The sequence below is a fragment of the Rhodotorula toruloides genome (genome assembly GCF_000320785.1).
Source record: "Rhodotorula toruloides NP11 unplaced genomic scaffold Scaffold6, whole genome shotgun sequence".
NCBI classification, from domain to species: Eukaryota; Fungi; Basidiomycota; class Microbotryomycetes; order Sporidiobolales; family Sporidiobolaceae; genus Rhodotorula; species Rhodotorula toruloides.
The window spans coordinates 100,433-121,591 of NW_015622966.1; the positions used below are offsets into that span (position 1 = coordinate 100,433).

At 62.0% G+C, this 21,159-nt stretch overlaps 11 protein-coding genes across 11 annotated transcripts; 7 read left to right on the top strand and 4 right to left on the bottom strand.

Moving 5' to 3' along the window:
• Positions 1 to 62: 62 nt before the first annotated feature.
• On the top strand, positions 63 to 3,153 carry RHTO_07115 (R3H domain containing protein; the record flags this gene model as incomplete). The annotated part of the gene is made up of 3 exons (XM_016420773.1): positions 63 to 661; positions 722 to 931; positions 993 to 3,153. 3 exons carry the CDS (start codon positions 63 to 65, stop codon positions 3,151 to 3,153), a joined length of 2,970 nt encoding a protein of 989 aa, XP_016274500.1.
• A 143-nt stretch (positions 3,154 to 3,296) lies between these two features.
• RHTO_07116 (Haloacid dehalogenase-like hydrolase) lies at positions 3,297 to 4,599 on the top strand (the record flags this gene model as incomplete). The annotated part of the gene is made up of 8 exons (XM_016420774.1): positions 3,297 to 3,325; positions 3,451 to 3,544; positions 3,602 to 3,746; positions 3,809 to 3,852; positions 3,908 to 3,980; positions 4,037 to 4,265; positions 4,325 to 4,452; positions 4,508 to 4,599. 8 exons carry the CDS (start codon positions 3,297 to 3,299, stop codon positions 4,597 to 4,599), a joined length of 834 nt encoding a protein of 277 aa, XP_016274501.1.
• A 116-nt stretch (positions 4,600 to 4,715) lies between these two features.
• RHTO_07117 (cytochrome b561) lies at positions 4,716 to 5,784 on the bottom strand (the record flags this gene model as incomplete). Its single annotated transcript, XM_016420775.1, has 7 exons — positions 4,716 to 4,746; positions 4,810 to 4,962; positions 5,023 to 5,138; positions 5,200 to 5,240; positions 5,297 to 5,440; positions 5,504 to 5,560; positions 5,634 to 5,784. 7 exons carry the CDS (start codon positions 5,782 to 5,784, stop codon positions 4,716 to 4,718), a joined length of 693 nt encoding a protein of 230 aa, XP_016274502.1.
• A 1,087-nt stretch (positions 5,785 to 6,871) lies between these two features.
• RHTO_07118 (3-ketoacyl-coA thiolase peroxisomal A precursor) lies at positions 6,872 to 8,707 on the top strand (the record flags this gene model as incomplete). The annotated part of the gene is made up of 8 exons (XM_016420776.1): positions 6,872 to 6,876; positions 6,944 to 7,251; positions 7,380 to 7,552; positions 7,621 to 7,684; positions 7,746 to 8,026; positions 8,101 to 8,308; positions 8,398 to 8,502; positions 8,583 to 8,707. 8 exons carry the CDS (start codon positions 6,872 to 6,874, stop codon positions 8,705 to 8,707), a joined length of 1,269 nt encoding a protein of 422 aa, XP_016274503.1.
• A 635-nt stretch (positions 8,708 to 9,342) lies between these two features.
• On the top strand, positions 9,343 to 9,867 carry RHTO_07119 (stress responsive alpha beta barrel domain protein; the record flags this gene model as incomplete). Its single annotated transcript, XM_016420777.1, has 4 exons — positions 9,343 to 9,436; positions 9,506 to 9,586; positions 9,651 to 9,749; positions 9,839 to 9,867. The coding sequence occupies 4 exons, from the start codon at positions 9,343 to 9,345 to the stop codon at positions 9,865 to 9,867; spliced, it is 303 nt and encodes a 100-aa protein (XP_016274504.1).
• A 320-nt stretch (positions 9,868 to 10,187) lies between these two features.
• RHTO_07120 (zinc finger, MYND-type protein) lies at positions 10,188 to 11,157 on the bottom strand (the record flags this gene model as incomplete). The annotated part of the gene is made up of 3 exons (XM_016420778.1): positions 10,188 to 10,718; positions 10,793 to 10,981; positions 11,041 to 11,157. 3 exons carry the CDS (start codon positions 11,155 to 11,157, stop codon positions 10,188 to 10,190), a joined length of 837 nt encoding a protein of 278 aa, XP_016274505.1.
• A 467-nt stretch (positions 11,158 to 11,624) lies between these two features.
• On the top strand, positions 11,625 to 12,213 carry RHTO_07121 (uncharacterized protein; the record flags this gene model as incomplete). The annotated part of the gene is made up of 4 exons (XM_016420779.1): positions 11,625 to 11,750; positions 11,819 to 11,893; positions 12,042 to 12,111; positions 12,173 to 12,213. 4 exons carry the CDS (start codon positions 11,625 to 11,627, stop codon positions 12,211 to 12,213), a joined length of 312 nt encoding a protein of 103 aa, XP_016274506.1.
• Positions 12,214 to 12,513: 300 nt separating this feature from the next.
• On the bottom strand, positions 12,514 to 13,517 carry RHTO_07122 (zinc finger, MYND-type domain protein; the record flags this gene model as incomplete). The annotated part of the gene is made up of 4 exons (XM_016420780.1): positions 12,514 to 12,894; positions 12,965 to 13,189; positions 13,253 to 13,369; positions 13,437 to 13,517. The coding sequence occupies 4 exons, from the start codon at positions 13,515 to 13,517 to the stop codon at positions 12,514 to 12,516; spliced, it is 804 nt and encodes a 267-aa protein (XP_016274507.1).
• A 316-nt stretch (positions 13,518 to 13,833) lies between these two features.
• On the bottom strand, positions 13,834 to 16,270 carry RHTO_07123 (cycloheximide resistance protein, Mfs transporter; the record flags this gene model as incomplete). Its single annotated transcript, XM_016420781.1, has 11 exons — positions 13,834 to 13,914; positions 13,976 to 14,075; positions 14,197 to 14,239; positions 14,299 to 14,382; positions 14,491 to 14,928; positions 14,985 to 15,293; positions 15,360 to 15,427; positions 15,492 to 15,731; positions 15,791 to 15,853; positions 15,922 to 16,148; positions 16,223 to 16,270. The coding sequence occupies 11 exons, from the start codon at positions 16,268 to 16,270 to the stop codon at positions 13,834 to 13,836; spliced, it is 1,701 nt and encodes a 566-aa protein (XP_016274508.1).
• Positions 16,271 to 17,461: 1,191 nt separating this feature from the next.
• Positions 17,462 to 18,807, top strand: RHTO_07124 (uncharacterized protein; the record flags this gene model as incomplete). The annotated part of the gene is made up of 5 exons (XM_016420782.1): positions 17,462 to 17,464; positions 17,524 to 17,710; positions 17,782 to 17,893; positions 17,950 to 18,121; positions 18,226 to 18,807. 5 exons carry the CDS (start codon positions 17,462 to 17,464, stop codon positions 18,805 to 18,807), a joined length of 1,056 nt encoding a protein of 351 aa, XP_016274509.1.
• A 486-nt stretch (positions 18,808 to 19,293) lies between these two features.
• On the top strand, positions 19,294 to 20,798 carry RHTO_07125 (aspartic proteinase; the record flags this gene model as incomplete). Its single annotated transcript, XM_016420783.1, has 2 exons — positions 19,294 to 19,464; positions 19,533 to 20,798. The coding sequence occupies 2 exons, from the start codon at positions 19,294 to 19,296 to the stop codon at positions 20,796 to 20,798; spliced, it is 1,437 nt and encodes a 478-aa protein (XP_016274510.1).
• Positions 20,799 to 21,159: the final 361 nt, after the last annotated feature.

Consider the following 21,159-nt stretch of genomic DNA (forward strand, 5'->3'; position numbering starts at 1 on the left):
TCGCCAGAGCCCCTTCTTCGATTCCATCGGCAGTCGCCAGCGAGGACGGCTGTCGACGCACGATGGTTGCAGCAGGACTGGGCGAGGCGGATCAGCAGCAGTTGATTGGCTCGACTAGCCTCTCGGACGGTCTGCTCGCGGTGGATGCGGGAGTGAATGGGTCGGGTCTCCCAGGCGAGGCAGATGAGGTGTCAGCGGGCGATGCGGGCACTGTGCGGACGGGGAGTACAGGCGGAAGCGAGGTACAGTCTCTACCACATCCACTGAGCCCGCCTTCGACGACTCCGAACCCTGTACCCGTCGCCAGCACCTCGACCTCGACTCCCTCGTCCTCATCTTCGAAACCCTCACCTACACCAGTACTCGCCTCGCCCGCACCTCGCAAAATCGCTCTACTCCGAAGACCGTCTGTCTCGGCCGGTGCGGAGAAAGAGGCGCCGGAGCCTGCGGAGCGGAATGGCGTCGATGAGGTCGCTCGGCACGCAGCGAAACTCTCGCTCAGCGTAGCAACGGACGCTCCATCGACAGACGAACTGGATGCAGGGGACGACGAGCAACCGCCGCTCGACAAGGTGCTGCGTGACGGCCTGCAAAATCCTCGGGATCGCCTGCTTTTACTGCGGGCGGAAGTCGAGATGGAGCGCTTCGTGGCCAACTCTTCGTGCGTATCACCTCCATGCTCTCTTGTACACTACTCGAATGCTGACACTCAAGCTCTCAGCGTCACCCGCCTCCCCCTCGCCCCTCCGCACTTCCAGCCCGGCCTCAACTCCTACCAGCGCCTGCTCATCCACCGACTCGCCGACATGTTCGGCATCACTCGCGAGGTCGAAGCTGCACCGCCGACGATGTGGAACGCGGGCATAATCAACCCTGCGACGGGACAGCCGCAAGGAGTCGTTGTGCTGGTCAAGGGAGAAGCGACCACTATGTGCGTCCACGGGAAGTCGCTCTCTCAGAAGAACTGTTCCACTGACGCTCTTCACTCGCAGTCCGCCTCACAAGCTCGCTTCCTACGTCCCCGCACCCGACCCCGTACCTTCAGCCTCTCCAGCAACTCCCGTTGTCGCTACCCCCAATAACGGCTCGGCTCGCCCCGCCTCTCCCGCTCCTTCCGCCACCGACTCGATAACCGCCGCGTCCTCCTCCTCTGCACCACCGACTCCCGCCCCTCTGCCAGTCTTCAAGATCCTGCCTCGTGCGAACGCGTCCCGCACCGCGTCTTCGGCTTCGTCCTCCGTCGTCGGCGAGGAAGATGGAGGGTCGAGCGCGAGTGGCGGAACGAATGCGAAAGGGAAGGGTCGACGAGACTTGACTCTCGAGGAGCGCGAGGCGGCGTACAAAGAAGCGCGAGATCGCATCTTCAACGCCCCCGAGGCGGACCGCTCGACGATCGCGAGCATCAGTGCAGCGTCGTCTGTTGCGGGCGAGGACTCGGCGTCAGTACAGTTGCTTGGAGTCGGGATCACCCGGCCGTCTTCGGCGGGTTCGACGTTCTCGCGCAGTAGTGCGGCGCTGTCGGTCTCGGGCTCGCGACCGCCGCCATCTATCGCCAGCGAGTCGAGCTTGAGCATACGGTCGGGATACCTTGGGTACTATCAGCCTCCGCCCTCCTTCCAGGTGCCGAGCGGACCTTACGGCGGTGCACCCTCCCTCCGACCGTCAGCGCCAAGTTTCGACCCCGCGACAGGGACTTGGACGTACGGCCAACCTCAGCCAGAGTACACCTACGGCGGTCGACCAGGATACGCCCAGCCCGGACCTGCGGCGCAGATCCCGCCTCCTCCGCCTCCGCCAGCTCCTTACGGCTATCCTCCCGCCAATCCTGCGTACGCTGCACAGCAGTCTATCTACGGCGACGGGCTTCCCCATCCTCCACCCCCTCAGCAGCCGCCGTCAGCCTGGTCGCGCGGTCTCCCCTCCCCCGCTCTCTCCAGCTCGTCCGGCGGTTCCTTCCCTCCGCAGTCGTTCTACCTTTCCGCCCTCTCTCAACCTCTACAGCAAACACCACCCGCGACCACCTCGAACGACTCGGGCTACCTCATGCGCTTCCCCGAAGGAGCGGTCGTCACGCCTGGCGGGTCGGTCGTTGGTCCGCCTACACCGTTCTCGTCGGTCGTCTCGACGGGAGGAGCGAGTTTGCGGTCTGGCTCGTCGCTATCGCTCGCTTCGAGCGCGTCGAGGGGTACGCGAGGTGCGACGGCGGGAAGCAGCGGACCGCCCAGTCTCCGGCGATTGAGCCAGTCGACGACCCATTCGATCGGGAGCGTCTCGGCTGTCTCTTCCGCGCCAGTGAGCGAAGACGCCGCGTCGCGCCGGAGCCCGAGTAATGCGGAGGACGCGAGTCCCGAGACGAGTCTCGGCGGGAGGAGCGAGGAGGGGTCGTCGAGAACCGGTGCGAGTACGCCTGCGTCCGAGGGGAGGAGGAGGGATCGGCAGCCGACTATTGTTGGAGAGCGGCCGGCTGCGACGGAGGGGGACGAGGGCGCAAAGGGCAAGACGGTGTTGCATCCGAGTTTGCCGCCGAAGCCGGCTTGGGTTGCGACTCGACCTCCGCCTGAACGGACAGCTCCTGCGGCGTCGACGTCGCCGTCGCACGTCAAGAGCAGTCAGCCTCTGCCGCCGCCGCCTCCTCCCTCGACTTACTCGTCCCAATCCGCGACTCAGCGACCCCCGCTCTCGTTCGCCGCTGCCGCTGCGCCCGCCTCCGCGCATCCTCCGGCTTACCCTCCCGTACCACCTCCACCCGTACCAGGCGCATGGAACGCCGCGGCCGGCCAGGTCTCGCATCCTTTGGGCGCAGGGATGCCTTCGTTCGCCAACCCGGGCGAGTACCCTGCGCTCGGCCAGCAGCCGTCCAGCCGCACGATAATCGCCCCTCCGCCTCCACCGCCTCAGCCTTATTACCCGCCGCAAGGACCGCCCACGTCCGCTTACCCGTCCTGGCCATCTCACGCCGCGAACGGTCCTCCGCCGGCACACCCCGGTCTCCCGCACGTCCCAAACCAGCCCTTCGCCGACGACCTGATGAACATGCCCGACATCCGACGGCCGCCGCCCAAGTCGACGCAGCTGTTTGATCCGAGCAAGCCTTTGGGCGGGTCGGGGTCGATGAGGAGGGGAGGAAGCGGTGCGGGACAGTCGAGGATTTAGTGCAGGCGTCTCCACTGGTCGTCTTCAACATGCAATGCTATTGCATACCGGACTTGAAGCTGTCTTTGCTAGTGTTGTCCTCGTCTTGCCTCTCTCTCTCTTACCCTCGTCTCGCTTCGTCGCTCTCCGCTTCTTTCGCTGCGATGCCTTACAGAGCCGTTATATTCGACATGTGCGCTCTCTCACACGCTACGCTCGCTCGCTCCTGCGCTCGTCTCCCAACTCTCCCGGCTTCATCGGCTCGACGCTCCCCGACCAACTTCGTCTCGCTGACCTCGGTTTTCGCTCGTGGCGCAGCGGTGGAGTGGTCGTAGGCTCTCCCGTGGAGGCTATCAGTCGGGCAGAGAAGCTATGGAACCTCCCGAAGCACTGGATCAACGCAGCAATCACCGTTCGTTCCCCACTTCTTCTCTCCTCCTGACCTCCGCGTTGACGGACTGTTGGGCAGGCGATGGGTGACGACGGACCTTTTCAGCGATTCGAGCGGGGCGAGATGGGACAGGACGAGTTCTACCGCGAATTTGGCGCGAGACTTGGGGATGTCGAGACGAATAACAGGGCGTACAGGGTTTATTGCAAGCGGGCGGGGATAGGTGCGTCCTTCTTGAGCTCTTTGTGGTCCTGGCTCGCTGGATGACCGGTTTCATTCCCGCAGAATGCCCGCCGCTACCGCAGAAGGTGCAGATAGATGGAAAAGAAGTAAGTTGTCGCTCTTCCTCGTCCTCGCCCGCCAACTGACGATCCGGTCATCCAGCTATGGGGCTTGATGATGGACCCCGCGACGGAGCCCGATCCTGTCGTCGTAGAAGCGATCAACCGGCTTCGAGGTGCGAATCCCTCCCTTCCTGTCCTCTTCCTCCCGCTGAACCCGAACCTCACGCAGCCTCACAACGCTACAAAGTTGCCGCCTTGACCAACAACTTTGCCCCAGCGGGCACCACTCCAACGCGGCACATCTCGACAACTCCCTACCGACCGATCTCGACTTCCGAGCTTCGCGCAGCGCTAAAGGAAGTCGCGCAAGGAGGAGAGGGAGAAGCGAAGGGTACGGCGAGCGAGATGATGAAGGGATTGTTTGATGCGTATATCGAGAGCTGCGTCGAGGGGTTGCGGTGCGTTCTCTTTCCTCTCCCTCTCCTCTCGAAGGAGAGGGCTGATAGGAGGCGCGCAGGAAACCCGATCCCAAGTCCTTCCGACTCGCACTCGACATCCTCGGCGTCGAAGCGCACGAGACCGTCTTCCTCGACGACATCGGGCACAACCTCGCCGCCGCCAAAAAGCTGGGAATCAAAACTATCCGTGCGTACACTTCCTCTACCTCGCTTTCCTGGGTGAGGCTGATGAGGAGCAATAGGTGTGAAGCATGGCAAGTCGAAGGAGGCGATCAGGGAGTTGGAGGAGACGCTCGGGATGGACTTGACGAGCGGGAAGGAGGCCAAGTTGTAGACTCGTGGTGTACGAGTGCTGTATCCAAATTGACTTATCGTGATTCCAACAAGAAGAGAGAGGTAGTATGTGCAGACGTAGGGGGAGGAGAACATGGCATGTGCAGCTTGGGCGGATTAGCGAGTCTTGAGACCAAGCTTGCTCGTCCTGCCCGCTCAATCCGTCAGCCTCGTCCATTCGCGATCAAGAGCAAAAGAAAACACGACGCACTGCACCCTCCCGAACGCCCCCAATCCCGCAACGCCCAACCCAACTCCAATCACCCACCTCTCCGCTTTCGACGAGTTCTGCGTCACCCAATCCGACACGAGTGCGAGGAGCGGGGTGAGGATGAGGAAGAAGAGTGTGAGATAGCCGCTCATCCTGCGCCACTCATCGCTTGTCAGCGCGGAAGAAGGGAGAGGGGAGGAGAGGAGACGAAACCGGTGGTATTTCCAGACTTTCTTTGCGCGCTCCTCGCTTTTGAAGATGAGGCGCTGGAGGGGCGTGTATACCATGACGGCACCGAATGTGAGTTGAAGGGCGATGAGGATGAGAGTCTGCGTGTGAGAGGGTTTAGCTCGAGCAGGAAGAAGATGGAGGAGGGGAAGGAGGACGGACAAGCAATCCGGACTTGGCGTGCCACGTCGTGAAGTGTTTCGCTGCCGACCTCATCTCATCAGCTTCAGCCTCGTGCAGGAAGAGGAGGGCAACGCACCTCCGTGCGCGACTTTGTTGTACACGATGAACGCCGCGCCCGCTACGATCGCGACGCCGCTGGTATACTGCACGACCTGGTGCAGTTGCAGTCCTTTACGCTTGTAGGCTGCGTTTGGAGGTTGGGGCTGGAGAAGGAGGATGCCTGCCCGTTCCGTTCGTGCGAGAGTGAGCGGAGCGAGGATGGAGGGGAGGAGAGGAGACGGACCTTCGAGGAAGCCGAGGACTGCGAGGGACTGGAAGGAAGGGTGGTAGGTGAAGAGTCCTGCTTGGCCCAAGCGAAGTTGTCAGTTCCGACGACTGACTAAGCGAAGCGAAGGGGACGAGACGAGACGAACCAGCAGGATGCGTGTACAACACCCTCCACAGCGCCGCAGTTGAAACCACCAGTCCCAGCTGCGTCGCAACCGCCCCAAGCCCGCTAGCCGAGTTCCTTCCCACCACCTCAAGTGCCGACGGAGTGTGCGACAGAGAGTCGGAGCGAACCATCCCTTCTTCCTCCGAGTTGTGCGAGTTCAGCAATGGAGCGTGTTCTTCGAGTGAAGCTGGGTGCGGTGTGGGTGGTGCAGGCGACATACGAGCGTCGAAGGGATGATGAAGGAGGTGAAGGAGGACGAGCGAGAGGGGGTCGCGGATCGAGAGGCGACGATTCACCGCGTGCTCAGCCCGAGGTTGCTGGATCGATTGCTCGAGACAGCTGGGACCTCTGCGGCGCTACATGGCTTGCTCGCAGCTCCCCACTGCTTGTTTAGCCGTCGCCGTGCCGCTTCATCACCTCGCAAGTCGAGGGTCAAGATCGCTGGATCGCGCTCGTCGGGTAGATGCGGTGGACACGGGACAGGACGAGACGGGTGTAAGGAGCTAGGTGGTGACTGAGCGGACGCTATCGGAGGTTGGGGGCGGGCACGAGGGGACCTTCTTCGGCGTCGACCCTCCTCGGTTGCCGTCTCTCTCGACAATCAGGCGTCTGCTGCACTTGCGGCTGCTGGAGAAGATGGACTGCATCGCACTTGAAGCGAGTGGCTCCTGACTCAGTCGTGCTTGAGCGGGACGGGGGCGCTACTTCGCTTTGCAGTCGCTACAGAACCCGTCTTCTTGCGGTCCTCTCGCGCGCATCTCGTACGGCTGCCTGTGTATCGTTTTCGCACGTTCTGCGGTCATCCATCGCGCGCCCTGAATCCGCTGAACCTGGTCCACGGTCGAAGTCGCTCTGCTTCCAGCGTCCAAAGCCCCTATCAACTTGCTCTCTTCGACTGCTATTGCGCTGGGTCTCGCTTCAGCTGCTTCTGACGCGTCCTTGAGTCCGCGGTACGGTGTCAGTACCCGCTTGACAGCTTCACGAGCCACTCTCCGTCCTCCCGCCTCTCGCGGGCAAGATTCGCTTTACGACTGCTCCGGTTGTTCGGGGTGGTCGCCGTTGCGGGTCCTTCTTTTGTCATCTTTGAAATCCCCCCTGTCTGCGCCGGTCCACTCGAGTTCGCCGTTGCCGAGTTGCTCACGTCGTCCGTCCCCTCGCGCGCCCTTCTCTCGCTCTCTCTCACCCTCACCCTCACCCATCCAGCGCTATCCATCCACAATGAGGCAAGTCTGACACGCTCACTGGACTCGCAGCCATCGCTTACCCCCGCCCCGCGCTGTCGCCACGCAGCTCGACCATCTCTGCCGCAAAGGAGCGCCTCTCGGGACTCGTCAGCCACCTCACGCCGCGCGGCAAGGCCGCCCTGACCCAGCAGAACGACGACGACGTAGTCATCGTCTCGGCCGTGCGCACACCCATCACCCGCGCAAAGAAGGGCGGGCTCAAGGACGCCTGTCCCGAGGACCTCCTCAAGGCCGTCTTTGAGGCGGCTGTCGACCGCGCCGGGATCAAGAAGGAGCTCGTCGAGGAGATCCAGGTTGGAAATGTCCTCCCTGCCGGCGGAGGAGCCACCGTCGCCCGCATGGCCCAGCTTGCAGGTGCGTCCTCGCTGTCTCGTCCGGCGAACTCGTTGCGGCCGTCCTCCTTGCTCTTCTGAAGGAGGGCGCTGCTTCCCATTGTCCACCTCGACGAGACAAATCGACTGACAGTCTCGCCGTGCCCGCAGCCGGTTTCCCTACGACCTCGTCCATCGCGACCGTCAACCGCCAGTGCTCGTCTGGCCTCGTCGCGGTCAACCACATCGCCCTCATGATCGCCTCGGGCCAGATCGACGTCGGAATCGGCGCCGGCGTCGAGAGCATGACCCAGGGCTACGGAGCGGGCGCCATGCCGGAGAAGGTGCGCGACAGCGAGTTCGTGTCCTAGCCAGAGAGAGATTGCTGACGGAGGGACGCCCTCTCTGGCAGATGTCGGACGACATCCTCGAGTGCGAGCAGGCTGCCGACTGCTTGCTCCCCATGGGCATCACCAGTGCGTTCCGCTTCCTTTCCTTCTCTTTCCGTCCGAAGAGCTCACCCGCTCTGACACGCAGGCGAGAACGTCGCGACCGAGTACAAGGTCTCGCGCGAGGCTCAGGACGAGTTCGCGGCCGAGTCGTTCCGCCGCGCCGCTGCCGCCCAAAAGGCCGGCAAGTTCAAGGACGAGATTGTGCCGGTCAAGGTCAAGTGGACGGACCCGAAGACGGAGGAGGAGAAGGAGATTACCGTCTCGCAGGACGATGGGATTCGTGAGGGCGTCACGAAGGAGTCGCTGAGCAAGCTCAAGCCCGTGTTCTCAAAGACGGGCAGCACCCACGCCGGAAACGCCTCGCAGGTGCGTTCGCGCTCGCCTTCTCGCTTCCGCCGCACCGTGATTGACTTGTTTGTCTCTTTGCCGCCGCCTCGCAGGTCTCGGACGGCGCCGCGGCAGTCCTCCTCACCCGCCGCTCCAAGGCAAAAGAACTTGGCCTCCCGATCCTCGCCAAGTTCGCCTGCGCGGCCATCACCGGCGTCGAGCCCAAGCTCATGGGTATCGGTCCGGCGTTTGCGATCCCCAAGGTGCTCGAGAAGGCGGGAATCACGAAGGATGAGGTCGACTTGTACGAGTTGAACGAGGGTGAGTCCGCGCGCGCGACCGTCTTTCTCGTCCACTCTGGTCTGGTAAATGAGACGCCAGAGATTGACGACGGTATGGTCCGCACACAGCTTTCGCCTCCCAGGCGGTCATGTCGATCGAGCACATCGGACTCGACCGCTCAAAGGTCAACCCGAACGGCGGCGCAATTGCGATGGGCCACCCGCTCGGCTGCAGTGCGTCCCCCTCCCCTTTCCCTCTCCTTCCCTTTCTCCCCTCGGATGATGCTGACTCGCTCGCTCCGCTCGCTCGACAGCCGGCGCGCGCCAGATCGCCACCGCTCTCGCCGAATCCAAGCGCTCTGGCGCACGCATCATCTGCACGTCCATGTGCATCGGCAGCGGGATGGGAATGGCGTCGATCATCGTTGCCGAGAACTAGGCGATCCGATATCGACCGAGAAGGAGAACGCTTGTTTGTGCCCTGTGAATGGTAGTGTCCCTTCCGCCGATGAGGAGGGGGTTGTAACTTTGTTTTGCTTTTGACATTCTCGAGCTCGTCGTCGTTCGCCTTGCGTCGACGGAGAGGAGCGAGGGTGACTTTCTCTTCGCAATTTTCTCCGCTTCGTCCTCCTCTTCCACTGCTTCGTCCGTCGCGGCTATCGCTCTCCTACTCACCTGTCCTCTTCATCGTCGCGAGAGAATTCCGCACGCGTTCGCCGCAGTCTCGCCGCACCCCCACCCCCTCCTCGACTTCCGCTCCGCACTCTTCGCTCTCGTCCACATCGCTTCACTCGCTCGTTCTTGCTGCTCGTAGCTTCTCGTGAGTCTCGCTCTAGCTCGTGAGCTGCTAGCGCACCTCGCGCGACGCGGTGCTTGCTGCTCGTTGGACCGCGGTCGCTGACTTCCGGTCGTGAACTCCGCTTCGTCCTGCTCGTTCGGCGCCCTGCACAGCTCGTGAGTCGCTCGCATTCTCGTCCTAGATGCTTCGTTGACCCGCCCATCTGTCCACAGCCCTCCAGCTCGCCCTCCTCACACCCCTCGCCAGTCCTCACCCTGCATCCCACCCGCCTCGCCATGACAATCCACCACACCGTCTTCTGGAAATTCAACGGCCAGCAACCCGCCAATTTCGTGGACCAGCTGAGGGAGAAGGCAAAGGGGATGGTTGGTTCGTCCCTCCCTTCCTCCCTCGACGACGAGGATGAGGATTGACGGAACGTGGTATCGCGTGGGACAGGCGTGATCCCGGGCTTGACGAAGGTCGAGGTTGGGCCGCCTATGCCGTTGACCAAGGCGCGCAGTCAAGGCTGGGAAGCGAGTGCGTCTCCTCCTTCCTTTCCTCTTCCCTTCCTCCTTCCTCTGCTGACGAGAGGTGGCGACAGTGCTCTACGCCGAGCTCGAGTCGGAGGAGGCGCTGAAGGCGTATGCACCGCACCCTGCGCACGAGGAGTTTAAGAAGTTGCCGGAGCCTTACAAGACTGGTGCGTCCTGTCGCTCTCGTCCAGCTCTTCTCTTGCGAGGCATGTTGCAAGTGCCTGAGGAGTGCCACTGACATGTAGTGCTTGCGCAGACATCATGGCGTTCGATATCGAGGCGTAGACGGCATAGATTGCGGAGTGAGACTACGATTCGTATCGAATGGCGCGCAACAAACCCCGCTTCAACCACCTTTCGTCCAGTTTGCGCAAGCCGTCCTTGACAGCCCGTGAAAGGTCAGGGCTGCCCAGCAGATCACGCTCCAGAATGTCACTCGTTCGTTGGAGCGCTGAAGCCGCATATGAGGCCCTCTTCCTTGAGGTCCGCCCGATCGTTTGAACTAGCCCAAACACCCTTAGATTTCTGCAAGGCGCGCAACGCAGCTGGATTTGATCGAGATGGTGCAATGCAAGGCGCCTCCGACGAACCTGGACGCCGGTTGTCTAACGAGCGATATGTTGCTCGAGCGCCTCAAAGTTTGCCGTCAACTTCTCGACGAGCATGCCTATGATGAGCGGCACAGCCATTGGCGTCCCAGGCTTCTGGAGGACGTCCTCCTCGAATACCTTCTTGAGCCTTCTCCCCGCCGCAATCGTCGTCAACAACAGCTCAGGTCCCTTTCGCTCGTCATGCTCCTGGATGACGTCCATCTGCAAGTTGATGTACATGATCGCCTGTCGGAGGAATGAGTTGAACAGCCGCATCATCTGGAGCGAGACCTCGGCCGGTGAACGCTTCTTGTCGCGCGGGTCGGTCTGGAGCGAGGCGGCGCATTCGAGGAGGACAGGCTGGAACTCTTGCCATGGGTTCCTCTGGCGAGGGTCATTGAGATGGTCACGGTGTCCGCCGGTCGACTCCACGTAAGCCGCGTCGAGGACTTCGCGAGCGAGCCGGAGGAGGTGCTCGCGCTGACCCCATATCGAGCTGTCGCTCGTCTCGGGAGGTGCAGGGGTCGTCAAGATTGCGCCGAGCGTCTGCAAGCGGCAGAGACGAGTCCCAGGTCAATGCCCGTCGAGTCCGGGACAGCGCCTATCTCGACTCGACGCACCTCCTCGCTGAACCCGCGGCCATAGTACTTGCGAGCCTCCTGCATAAGTGTTGAAGGCTGCGCGGACCGCTGCGTCGTTCGGAGCTGATTGATGAGAGGCCACAAGTCACCAAGTTCGCGGGCGGTAAGCGGCGGCGGGTGGAAGATGTCGGGGTCTGACTTACACAGCGCTTTGTGCGTCGACCAGATCTGAGAAGAGATAGGTGTGGGTTGACAGGAGAGCAGCGCAAATCTGTGAGACGACCCACGAGCTCTTGACATTCCGCGCTGCAGAAAGGAATTCGCTTGCAACCTCCGCAGCGCGACTTGGCCTCCTTCTCGCAGACGCCGCAGACTTGTTTTGAGGTGCTTGCGCTTGGAGACATCTGCTCAGGGGCGAATATCAGCGAGAGAGCGGAGGAAAGGGGAGTTGACGGTGTTCAGCCCAGACTCACGGCGATTACGGCGGTGTCAGCTGGTAGGGACGACTGCCTTCGTCACGGCGTGCTTCTAGCAGGTGTAGCGGATTACTCGAGCGCACCGCTAGATCCCCCAGTCCGCCGTGAGAGTAGTCGATGCCGGAAGTGATGAAGAGGTGAGATTCGGTAGCGACAGCGAACGGTGGACGGTTGACGGCTTTGGTGACTCCTGCAGCAGTTCCGGAGCCTTTAGACGCGAGCCCTAGCCAACAAGACGCGGCGCGATGAGGTGTACTTCGCCAACCTCCTCCTCACTCTTCCTCCTCGACCATCGCTAACCAGCTCGAACTAGCTCAGACTCGCCTCCCAAGCTGTCGTTCCTACTCGCACACAAGCTCGCCCACACGACCCGCGCCAACGAACCCACTCCTCGCATGGCTGACCCCCGCATCCCCTCAACGGACCTCTCTCCCTCCGACTCGGCGCCCATCGACTCGCTGCTGCAACAAGCGCCGAATGCGACCTACCACATCGTCGAGCGAGTAAAGGGAGAGACGCCGGTGCGCTTCGTACTGTTCGTGTCGCGACTCTGCCTTCGCTGACCCTTCCGAACGGTGACGCACTCTAGATCGAAGTCTGCCGTGTAGGCGGCGAGGGTGCGCGAGGGCGGGAGTGCATACAGGTGGCGCAGGAGGTGACCAAGGTGCGTGGCCGAAATCAATCCGAGGTGTTGTTAACGGCGCTGACCTCGCTCTTCTCCTCCGCGTTCCGCCTTCTTCGACTCATCCTCCCCTCCCTGCGCTTCTTTCGACTCTCTACGATCTCCTGCACCTCGAAACTCCTTACGGCAGGTCTTTGCGCACCTCCAGAAGCGAGGGTACTTCTGCCAGCTGCCCTTCGACCCGACCCATACGGAAATCGGTGCATTTCGCTCTCTCCTTCCCATCCTTCTCGCTCATACACTCATAGCGCCTCCGCACAGAGTGCATCCGAATCAACAAGATCGTCCAGCGGCAATCATGAGGCGGAAGAAGCGGAGGAGTGTAGCGCAAGGCATCGTGATACCTTGTAACGTTAGCAATCGCACGCAGGCATTTCATGCAGAGCTCCTTGAAGCGTGGGACAGGACGGTTCGTCGAGAGAACAGCGTCTCTCGCACTCTCTCCGCGCTCGTCGCATGAACAGGCCTTCGAATTGCTCGAGGAGACCCGCTACCGCCCGCCGCGCCTCTCGCGCATCCTGTCCGGGTGGAACTCGTCCTCCTGCATCCTCAGAAAGTCGCTCCGAATCTGAGCCTTTACGAAAGGCGGGCAATCCGTCTCCTCAAGCTTCTCGGGTGCGGTCCAGCGCGGTCCGCATGTGACCGAGGTAGACATTGATGTCTTCCTTGGGTGCCTTGACAAAGTGCGAGAGCATAGTGATGAAGATGAGGAGTTGGCGGAGGAAGTGGTTGAAAGGGCGATTGACCTGGAGATCCGCCAGATCCTCCTCGAATTCGTCGTGCGCATGCATGACCTCCTCGACCATGTTGTGTGCTAGTTGCCATGGCTCGCTACTCCGTGGATCCGTTACTCCGCCTTGTCGCATGTACAGCGTGTCGAGTTGAGTTCGGGCCAAGGCGATGAGGGTGTGCCGCGGGTCTCGCTCATACGGCGCACGAGTGGTAGTGGTCGGCGCCGGGCTCTGCAGCAGTCGCTTGACGTCCTGTGTGAGCCACAATCAGTTCTGCGCCGACCGGATCGCGTCTGCTCGTTGCGAAGCGATCAGAACTCACGGCCCAAGTGCTCAAATCCTCCTCGATGTCCTCGAAGCCTTGGAAGTACTGCAGCGTCATGGCCTGTCGGAGCGTTATAGGTATCTGCTCGAACAGCTCCTCGCCACACTGGTAGATGGGTCCGTCTAGGACGGTCTCGAGGTCGCGGCACTCGCGTTTCGACAGCGGCGCGACGTGGAAGTAGTCGGGGTCGGCGCCGCACAAAGCCTTGTGCGAGGGCCATAGCTGTGAATTGACTTGCGCATCAGCGAATGTCTGTCGGTGCGAGAAGGCCATGCGCGAACGCACCAACTTTGCGCACTCTGGCCCGCAGAACCAGACGACCCTACACTTCGAGCACCGCGAGACGGCGTCCTTCGTACACACAGCGCACTTGGACGCGACGCTCCTGTCCCGCGGTGGCTTCTGCTCCCGCACGCGAGGTCAACTTTCGGGACTCAGGAAGAAGCTGAAGGAGGCCGTCAGGACGTACGGACGCGCTCTCGGCCTTCGCACGTTGTTGCTCTAGCATCGCCGCGATGATCTCGTCGACCTGGCGCTCGATGTGGGCCATGTTGGCGCGAGTCGAGGGTTGAAGCTGATGAGGAGGTGAAGCGGCGAGAGAAGCGCGTTTGCGGGCTGGAGGAGGGCAGTACCCGGGAGAGAAAGAGTCGAAGAAGCGACTGTGGCAACAGCAAGCCGGGCAGCGAAGAGGTGGTGAAGGGAAGGAAGCCAACCTCGCGAAGGGCTCTCGCAGGAGGAGCAGACTCTCACGGCACGCACTCCTTCGATCCATCGAATCACGAGAGACGTTGCAACACCTTGTTTGAGCAATACAGACCCAGCAGATACCTCCGAATGACATGACAGACCGACCTTCTCCTCCTCGCTTACTTGTCGATGAGGAAAAGCCTGTCGTGCCGGGCGATCCAGCTCCTGACGCGCTTGCCGTAGAACCACATCGGGATCGTCTTTGTGGAGGAGAAGTGTCAGCCCAGTCGGCTGGAAAGCGGAGGAAGAAGCGAGACTTACGGGAGCGAGCGAGAGGGCGAGCAAGCCTGAAAGCATGTACATCGTCTGGGGGATGCCGAGCTTGAGGATCATGTCGATAGCGAACTGGGTGAAGCCGTAGCTGCAGGGGAGAAGGGACACGGAGGGGACGGGGAGGCGGAGAAGGCGACGGAAGAGTACGGCAAGAGGGAGAGAGCGTCAGTCAGCCGAGTTCGCGTTCGGCTGCATCGTAGGACACGCACAGAATCAAATTCTTGCTAAGGTTGATCACCGCGATAGCCTCAGCTGAAGGGAACGAGTGTAAGCCGCGCGTTGTCCCCCCGAAGAACGTCGTCGCTACGCACCGGTGTGCCCACGGTGGCAGTCAATCAAGTAGGCGATAATAGCCGTACTCAACACGCTCTGACCAATGTTAATGAGCGTGTACACTTCGTAAGAAGAAGGAGGAAGCACGGGAAGGCGAGTAGGAGGTCGAGGGAGAGAGGAGGAGGCTGTCAGCGGGTAGTTCGACGGTCTTGGCGAAGTATGCGACTCACTCATGACGGGACCGATCCAGTGAATGTTGGCGCCTCCCTCATTCTTCTGGGTAATAACCGCCCAGCCAATGAAGCCGAAGAACTCGAGGAGGAAGGAGGGGAAGATCAGGGTGAGGCGGAACTCGGGCTCAAAGGTGCCGCCGTTCGCGCGTGCCATCCACGTCGCGATGTAGTCGCACAGCGGCCCGGCGATGATAGTCGCAGGGATGGATCCGACGAGCGGGCCGATGGAGGTGAGGCCGGTCTGGGTTGCGTCGAAGTGGTACGGTGGCGCGCCGAAGATTATCGAGCTACAGATCGAGAGTACAACTAACCATACTGTCGTAAGGCCGTAGACGAAGAAGCCGAGCCAGACGACGGGCGAGAGGAAGAAGGGGAAAGGGCGAAGGATGAGCTTGAAGACGTTCACGCGGCCCCAATACGACACGGGAGACAGGACTGCTCGCAGAGACGTCAGCGATAGGTAGACTGTACGGTGAAAGACGTCAACACACTCTGGAGGTACGTTTTGCGGGGCTTGTAGCTGATCTGCTGGCGCGACGAGACGGACGAGCCGTTCTCGAGGTGCTCAACCTGTCCGATGGGCTTGTCCTCGCCATTAGACGACTTCTCGAGCTCGTCGGTAGCGGCGTTGACTGCGGCGGCGTCGGCGATGCCGTGCTCGTCGATGGCAAAGACCGCATCGCGGTCGTAGGCGGTCTCGGGGCAGAAGAAGACGATGCCGAGGAAGCCGATGCCGAGGACGATGGCGAGAAGCCAGAAGGCCCAGCGGTAGCCGAGGGAGGGGTTCGAGATAACGTAGCCTGCGGGAGCGCGCAGCGAGGTCAGTTAGGAAGGTTGAGGTGAGGATTGCTCGTTCGAACGCTCACCGTTGATGATGGGCGTCAAGTTGATGCCTGCCAGGATAGAGAAGCCCCAGATAGCCGAGCGAACGCCGCTGCGAGCACACGGAGCGTCAGCGACGACGTCCCTCGTCGACCTCGACCTAGAGCGAGACGCACCGCTGGTGGACAAAGTAAGTGTCGGCGATCGTAGAGACGACAAGCGCCTCGAATGCGGCCATGCCGAAGCCTTGGAAGACGCGGGACCACTTGAAGCTGGTGAGGTTCTTCGAGACGGCCGACCAGATCGAGCAGAGGAACAGACAGAGTCCGCCAGCGAGATAGACCGGTCGTCGACCAATCTTGGCGGCGAAGGGCGGGATGATGATCATGATACAGCCGAGCGCGATGACAAGGTCACTGCACGGTGGAAACGAGGTCAGCTGGGTGCGCGAAAATGTGGAAGGCGGTCAACGCACCCGTTTGTGGCGGCGACGGCGTTGACAGTGATCTTCCACTGCTCAGCGAGGAGTGCATAGCCGCTGCGAACGTGAGCGGAAGCGTCAGCGAGGATGCCGGAATTCAGGAAGCAGCCGCGGGCGAAACTCACGGTGCGAGTGCGGGTCCGACACCTCCGACGATACCCGCGACGAACGTCAAGACCCAGAAGTTGGCCTCGCGCAGCCATGCCGGCCAGTTGAGCGGGTCGTTCGGGTCGTCTGACGGCTGAGGGACGAGGACGACGTGAGACGAACGCCCCGTTCCCTTCTTGAGGGCCTCGACAACATTCTGGTCGTAGTTGGTCGCCTTCTTGTCGTCGAGGAGAGCGGTACCGGGCTGTCGCAACGAAATGTCAGAACGCGCGACTCGGATGCGAAGCCAAGTGGGGACATAGAGCGAGGTGAACGCACCACGTCGCCGTTCGGGTAGTGTTTGTCTTCGAGGATTCCCCAAGCCATGGCGGTGTTCCCAGGATAGCAGTGCCAAGCGAGAGCGATAGAGCAGAGAAGAGGAGGGAGCGAGCGACGAGAGCGTCGAGGAGACGCGAGCGGATCCCGGACTCCGGCAGAGAACAGTCGGGTCGACTTGCGGAGGTTGTGGGGCCAGCATCTGGGGTCCCACCTGCGTTGTATCGGCGTCTGGAAGAGGGCTAGACTGAGGAGCGGAAGATGCCAAAGCGGGAGCGCGGCGGGGCGGAGGGGGACCGTAGAACTCGTGAAACGCGGCGGTAAGCGATTCTGCCGACGGTGCAGGCTCAAGCAGTGCCGTCGTGACCTGTGGCGAGTCCCGACCAGTCGGCGGAAGCAGTGCCGGGCGAGGAAAGTGCAGCGGAAGCGATTCGAGAGGGCGGAGGCAGCGGCATCGTCGGCGTTTGTCGCGCACGACCTGCCGTTCGACGGGCAGATTACTCAGCGCTGCACGAGGCCCTGATCGTCTGTCCTGGCGCGCCGCGTCGAAGTGGGGCTGACATCCTTCTCCTCCTCCCGACCCGCACCATCTGATCTCCCTCCGTCTCGTCCAGCTCATGCGATCGCTCGCCGTGCCTCGTCCAGCTGACCGCGACTCGTCTGAGCCCGCCGATGCCCCCACAGGGGCCACAGTCCCGCGCTCGCTGGGTATCCGGCCGCCGAAGTCGAGCGCCGTCTCGAGCGATGAGAGGCGAGCTGGCGGTGAGGGAAGAGGCGGTAAGGGCTGAGCGCGTCGCTAGATACTCTGTTTCTGACGATAGCAGCAATCACAGCGCGGTCTGGCAGCTTGGAGCGAGGTGGACGAGCACGAGCACTGTTCTCTTCCTCGCGACCCTCCTTGACCACGCTCTATTCACCCGCTCGGCTCAAGCTGGACTTTGGACCGCACAATCTGGCTCACAACGTCTCTCTCGTCACGCTCAGCCGTCCTCGCGCGCTCGCCCCGCTCAGTCCGCTTGTCCGCGTCCGCTCGCGTCTTCATCCAGCGCAATTGTCGCCCTCTCGCGCCGCACACCCTGCGCTGCCTTGCGACTGCCATGCTAGTCGTAAGGATGGCCTGGAGGATTTGACGAGCTTGACGGCGAGACAACAGGAGAGGGCGTGTGTCCGCGGAGAATCCGGCGGCATCTCCTCCTCGCTCTCACCTCAGTTCCTCAGTCCCAGTCTGCTGAGCAGCCCGGCATGGTGCGTACTCCGTCTCAACGTTCGACTACGCGGACCGGCTGATCGCACAAACCGAGCAGTGCCTCTGTCTGCCGCCCCAGCTCTACACATGGGTGTGCACGATCAAGGGCTGGGTCGTTCTCCAGTCGCTCCTTCTCGCCTCAGAATACTTTGCAATCTGCTGGGCTTTGCGCTACGTCGTCTTCCCTCTCCTCAAGTCCTGCTTCGAGAACTTCCTCGTTTACCAGATCCTCCATGGACCCCTCGGTGCGTTCAGCGTTCTCCTCTGAGTCGCTCGCCAGTTCCTGGACCTGACAATGGCATGCTTGAGATCGCAGGCAACTGGATCACCCTCGTCAAGGCGGCCTTCTACGCCTCGCTCGCTTGTTTCGGCGCCGGAATCGCAGGCATCATAGGCGCGCTCTTTGAGATCCAGATCCTCCTCTGGCTGTGCGCACTCCGCTTCACAGTCGCTCGACGCACGTACTGACGCCTCGCATGAACAGCTACGCAATTTACCTCCTCGGCGCAGGCGCAATTGGCGCGAAGAAGCTGTACGATACCCTCCAGTCCGTCTTGGCCGAGATCGACAACGTAAAGAGCGCTTGCAAGAAGGTGCCCGGCATCTTCAGCGCTTTCGGCATCGACTGCGACACGACGTTCGACAAGTTGCAGACAGTGAGTCCTCGACCAGTCCTCCTCGGGCGCTCATCCGGAAAGCCCTGATCACCCCGACGTTGCGAATATCGCTAACTACCCCTCAACCACCTTCACGCGCGCAGTACACCTGGATCGGCGCCGGCATCCTCCTCCTCTGCCAGTCCTTGACGCTCATCTGCGTCGTCGTCCTCATCCGACGCATCCACAAGCGCACGGGCTTCTGGCTCTTCACGTTCTGCGGTCACCCGCGGCGGAAGAAAGGGCAGCAACAAGCCGACGACGGGGAGAATCTGCTCGGGAAGATCCCCTTGGGCAGGCAGCGCAGGCGCGCCATAGCGTCGTTGCGAGCCGCACGGTCGAGCGCGAGCGGCGCGGGTTCGACAGCGACCGTGCGGGAAAAGGTCGCTTCGCTCCCTCCAGCTGAGTTTGAGTTGCCCCGCCGACGCTCGCGAAGGGACGAACGGAGGAAAGCGTCGAGGAGCGGTGCCGAAGCAGGAAGCGGGTCGGGCGGAGGCGATGGAGCTAGTCGAGGGGCTAGCGAACGAAGCTTTGAGCAAACGAAGGAGGACATGCGGTTCAGCATCGGTAAGAAGGGGAAGCGGCGGCGGAGAGGACGGCGGCGCCTGGTGACGATGGGCGGCAGCAGGTCGGATGCGGGCGAGGACGGCGGCCAGGCGACAGACACTTCGAGCTCGTCGACGTAGACAGCACACTCGCAACACGGCTATGTATAGGTGAGGAGGACGTCGCGATACTCGCGCGCAGAAGGACAAGGTCGAGGCGACTGGTCCAGGTGCCGACCTTCCCAGGACGGCGCCCTTTCGCCGCAGGTGCTTTTCCCTCGCTTGCTGCCCGCCGTGGCGCTTTCTGACGCTTTTGGTCAAGGCGCTAGAGGAGCATCTCCGTCGGCGACCTCGCCTGAAGCGGGCGAAGGGCAAATGTCAAATGGCATTTGTGCCTCACCACGGTGCGATTTGCCCGGAAGGGGCATCCCTTCTAGCCTCGATTGGATTGCTTCTAGCCGGGCGGACATGCATGTGGAGCGGTCCCCTCTGCTCGCCAGGAGAACAGGGTTCTTTCGGCCTGGCTCTCATCGGGTGGCGACGAAGCAGCGCCGCACTCGACCTCTCTCGCTCTCTTAATCTCCTTCCTTCCCCTTCACCGCATCCCCTCACGTCCCCTTGCCCGCCATGAGGACCGCAGCCACCCTCGCCCTCGTCGCCTCACTCTCCCTTCTCCCCTCTGCTCTCGCTTCCGACGAGGCTGCAGGCATCGCCATCCCGTTGCAGAAGCGCAACGCCGACGACGAGTCTCGCCAATTGACCAAGCGGGACGACACCGTTGACTGGAGTGTCCTCGAGGTGCGCACCCTCTCTCGACCTTCTCGTCTCCGAACGTTGCTGATCGTTGCATCCTTCCTCTCCGTCAGTCCCATGTAGCTTCCGCCAAGGCCAAGTACAAGGCGACCGCCGACATCTTCGAGCGCATCCACGGCCACCGCCCCCTCCAAAGTGGCCCGAGCAAGAGGGACCTCGCCGCCGCCGAGGAGAAGCCGTTCTATGGCTTCCGTGGCTCGAACCCGATCGGCCGCTCTTCTATCAGCCGCGTCCTCTTCAAGGACCGCACCAAGACCAGCTCGGCGTCGGCGACCAAGACCAGCTCGTCCGCGACTGTATCGTCGACGCCGGTCTCCATGGCGACGGCCGCTTCCGAGTCTCTCACCTCGTACAGCGACTCACTTTGGGCAGGCTCGCTCAGCATCGGCACCCCGGCGCAGAACTTTGTCTGCGACTTTGACACCGGCTCGGCAGACTTGTGGATGCCGTCGAGCCAGTGCACCTCGTCCGCCTGCTCCGGCAAGCACAAGTACGACGCGTCCGCCTCGTCGTCGTCGGTTCCCGTGACGAGCAAGACGTTCTCGGTCTCGTACGGCGATGGCTCGTCTTCGTCGGGCCCGGTCTACCAGGACACCGTTACCGTTGCTGGACTCGTCGCGACCGGCCAGACCTTCGGCGCCGCCACCACCCTCTCTTCGTCGTTCGCCAACGACCCCGAAGACGGCCTCGCCGGCCTCGCCTTCCCCTCCATCTCGGACCTCCAGTCGCCGACCCTCTTCCAGACGCTCTGGAATGAGGGCAAGGTCGCCGCGAACCAGTTCTCCTTCCGCCTCTCGTCCGGCAACGCCGCTCCGTCTGAGCTCTACCTCGGCGGCATGAACCCGGCGCACTACGTCGCCGGCACGACGCAGTGGGCTCCCGTTACTTCCCAGTCGTACTGGGTCGTTACGGGCGCAACGGCTGTCAACGGCAAGCCTGTCTCGGCGGTCAACAACTTCAACGCGATCATCGACACCGGCACGACCCTCATCGTCATTCCCACCGCCGCTGCTCAGTCGTTCTGGGCTGCCGTCCCGAACTCGGCGCCGTACTCGGGCGGCGGAGGCTACTACACCTTCCCCTGCGCCTCGCCTCCCTCGATCACCTTCTCGTTCGGCGGCTCGACCAAGGCGTGGCCGCTCCAGTACCTCAACCTCGGTCGCGTCAGCTCCGGCAGCACCCTCTGCGTTGGGTCGATCGTCGGCCAGGATGTCGGCGTCAACGCCTGGATCGTCGGCGACTCGTTCCTCAAGTCGTCGGTCTACACCACCTTCGACATGTCGAGCCCTCCCCGCGTCGGTTTCTCGCAGGCGCAGTAAGCTTGGCAAGGACGCTCCCTTCGACTTTCTCGCCCTCCCCTTCGTTCTTGTATCTCTGTTTATCGATTAAGAGCCTACTCCGTCGTCTCCTTATCCCTAACGAGCCATACATCGTCGCTCGCTTGCAAAGAGCCTCACAATCTTTGCCTCATCTGCCATGTCATTTCCTCCGCTGCTGTGAAGTTGGTAGTCGGAGAGATTCAGCGGGTTGTCAAGAACGCGTATAGACTGGATCGTGCAAGAGGGGAAGCAGGAAGAGGAGCTTGAGCAGAAGAGGGACGGGATCCAGCGGATCGAGCCGCAAGCAGCCCGACTGCGCTCAGTGGGGCCTCCTCGACTACCCTTTAAGGAGAGGGCGGAA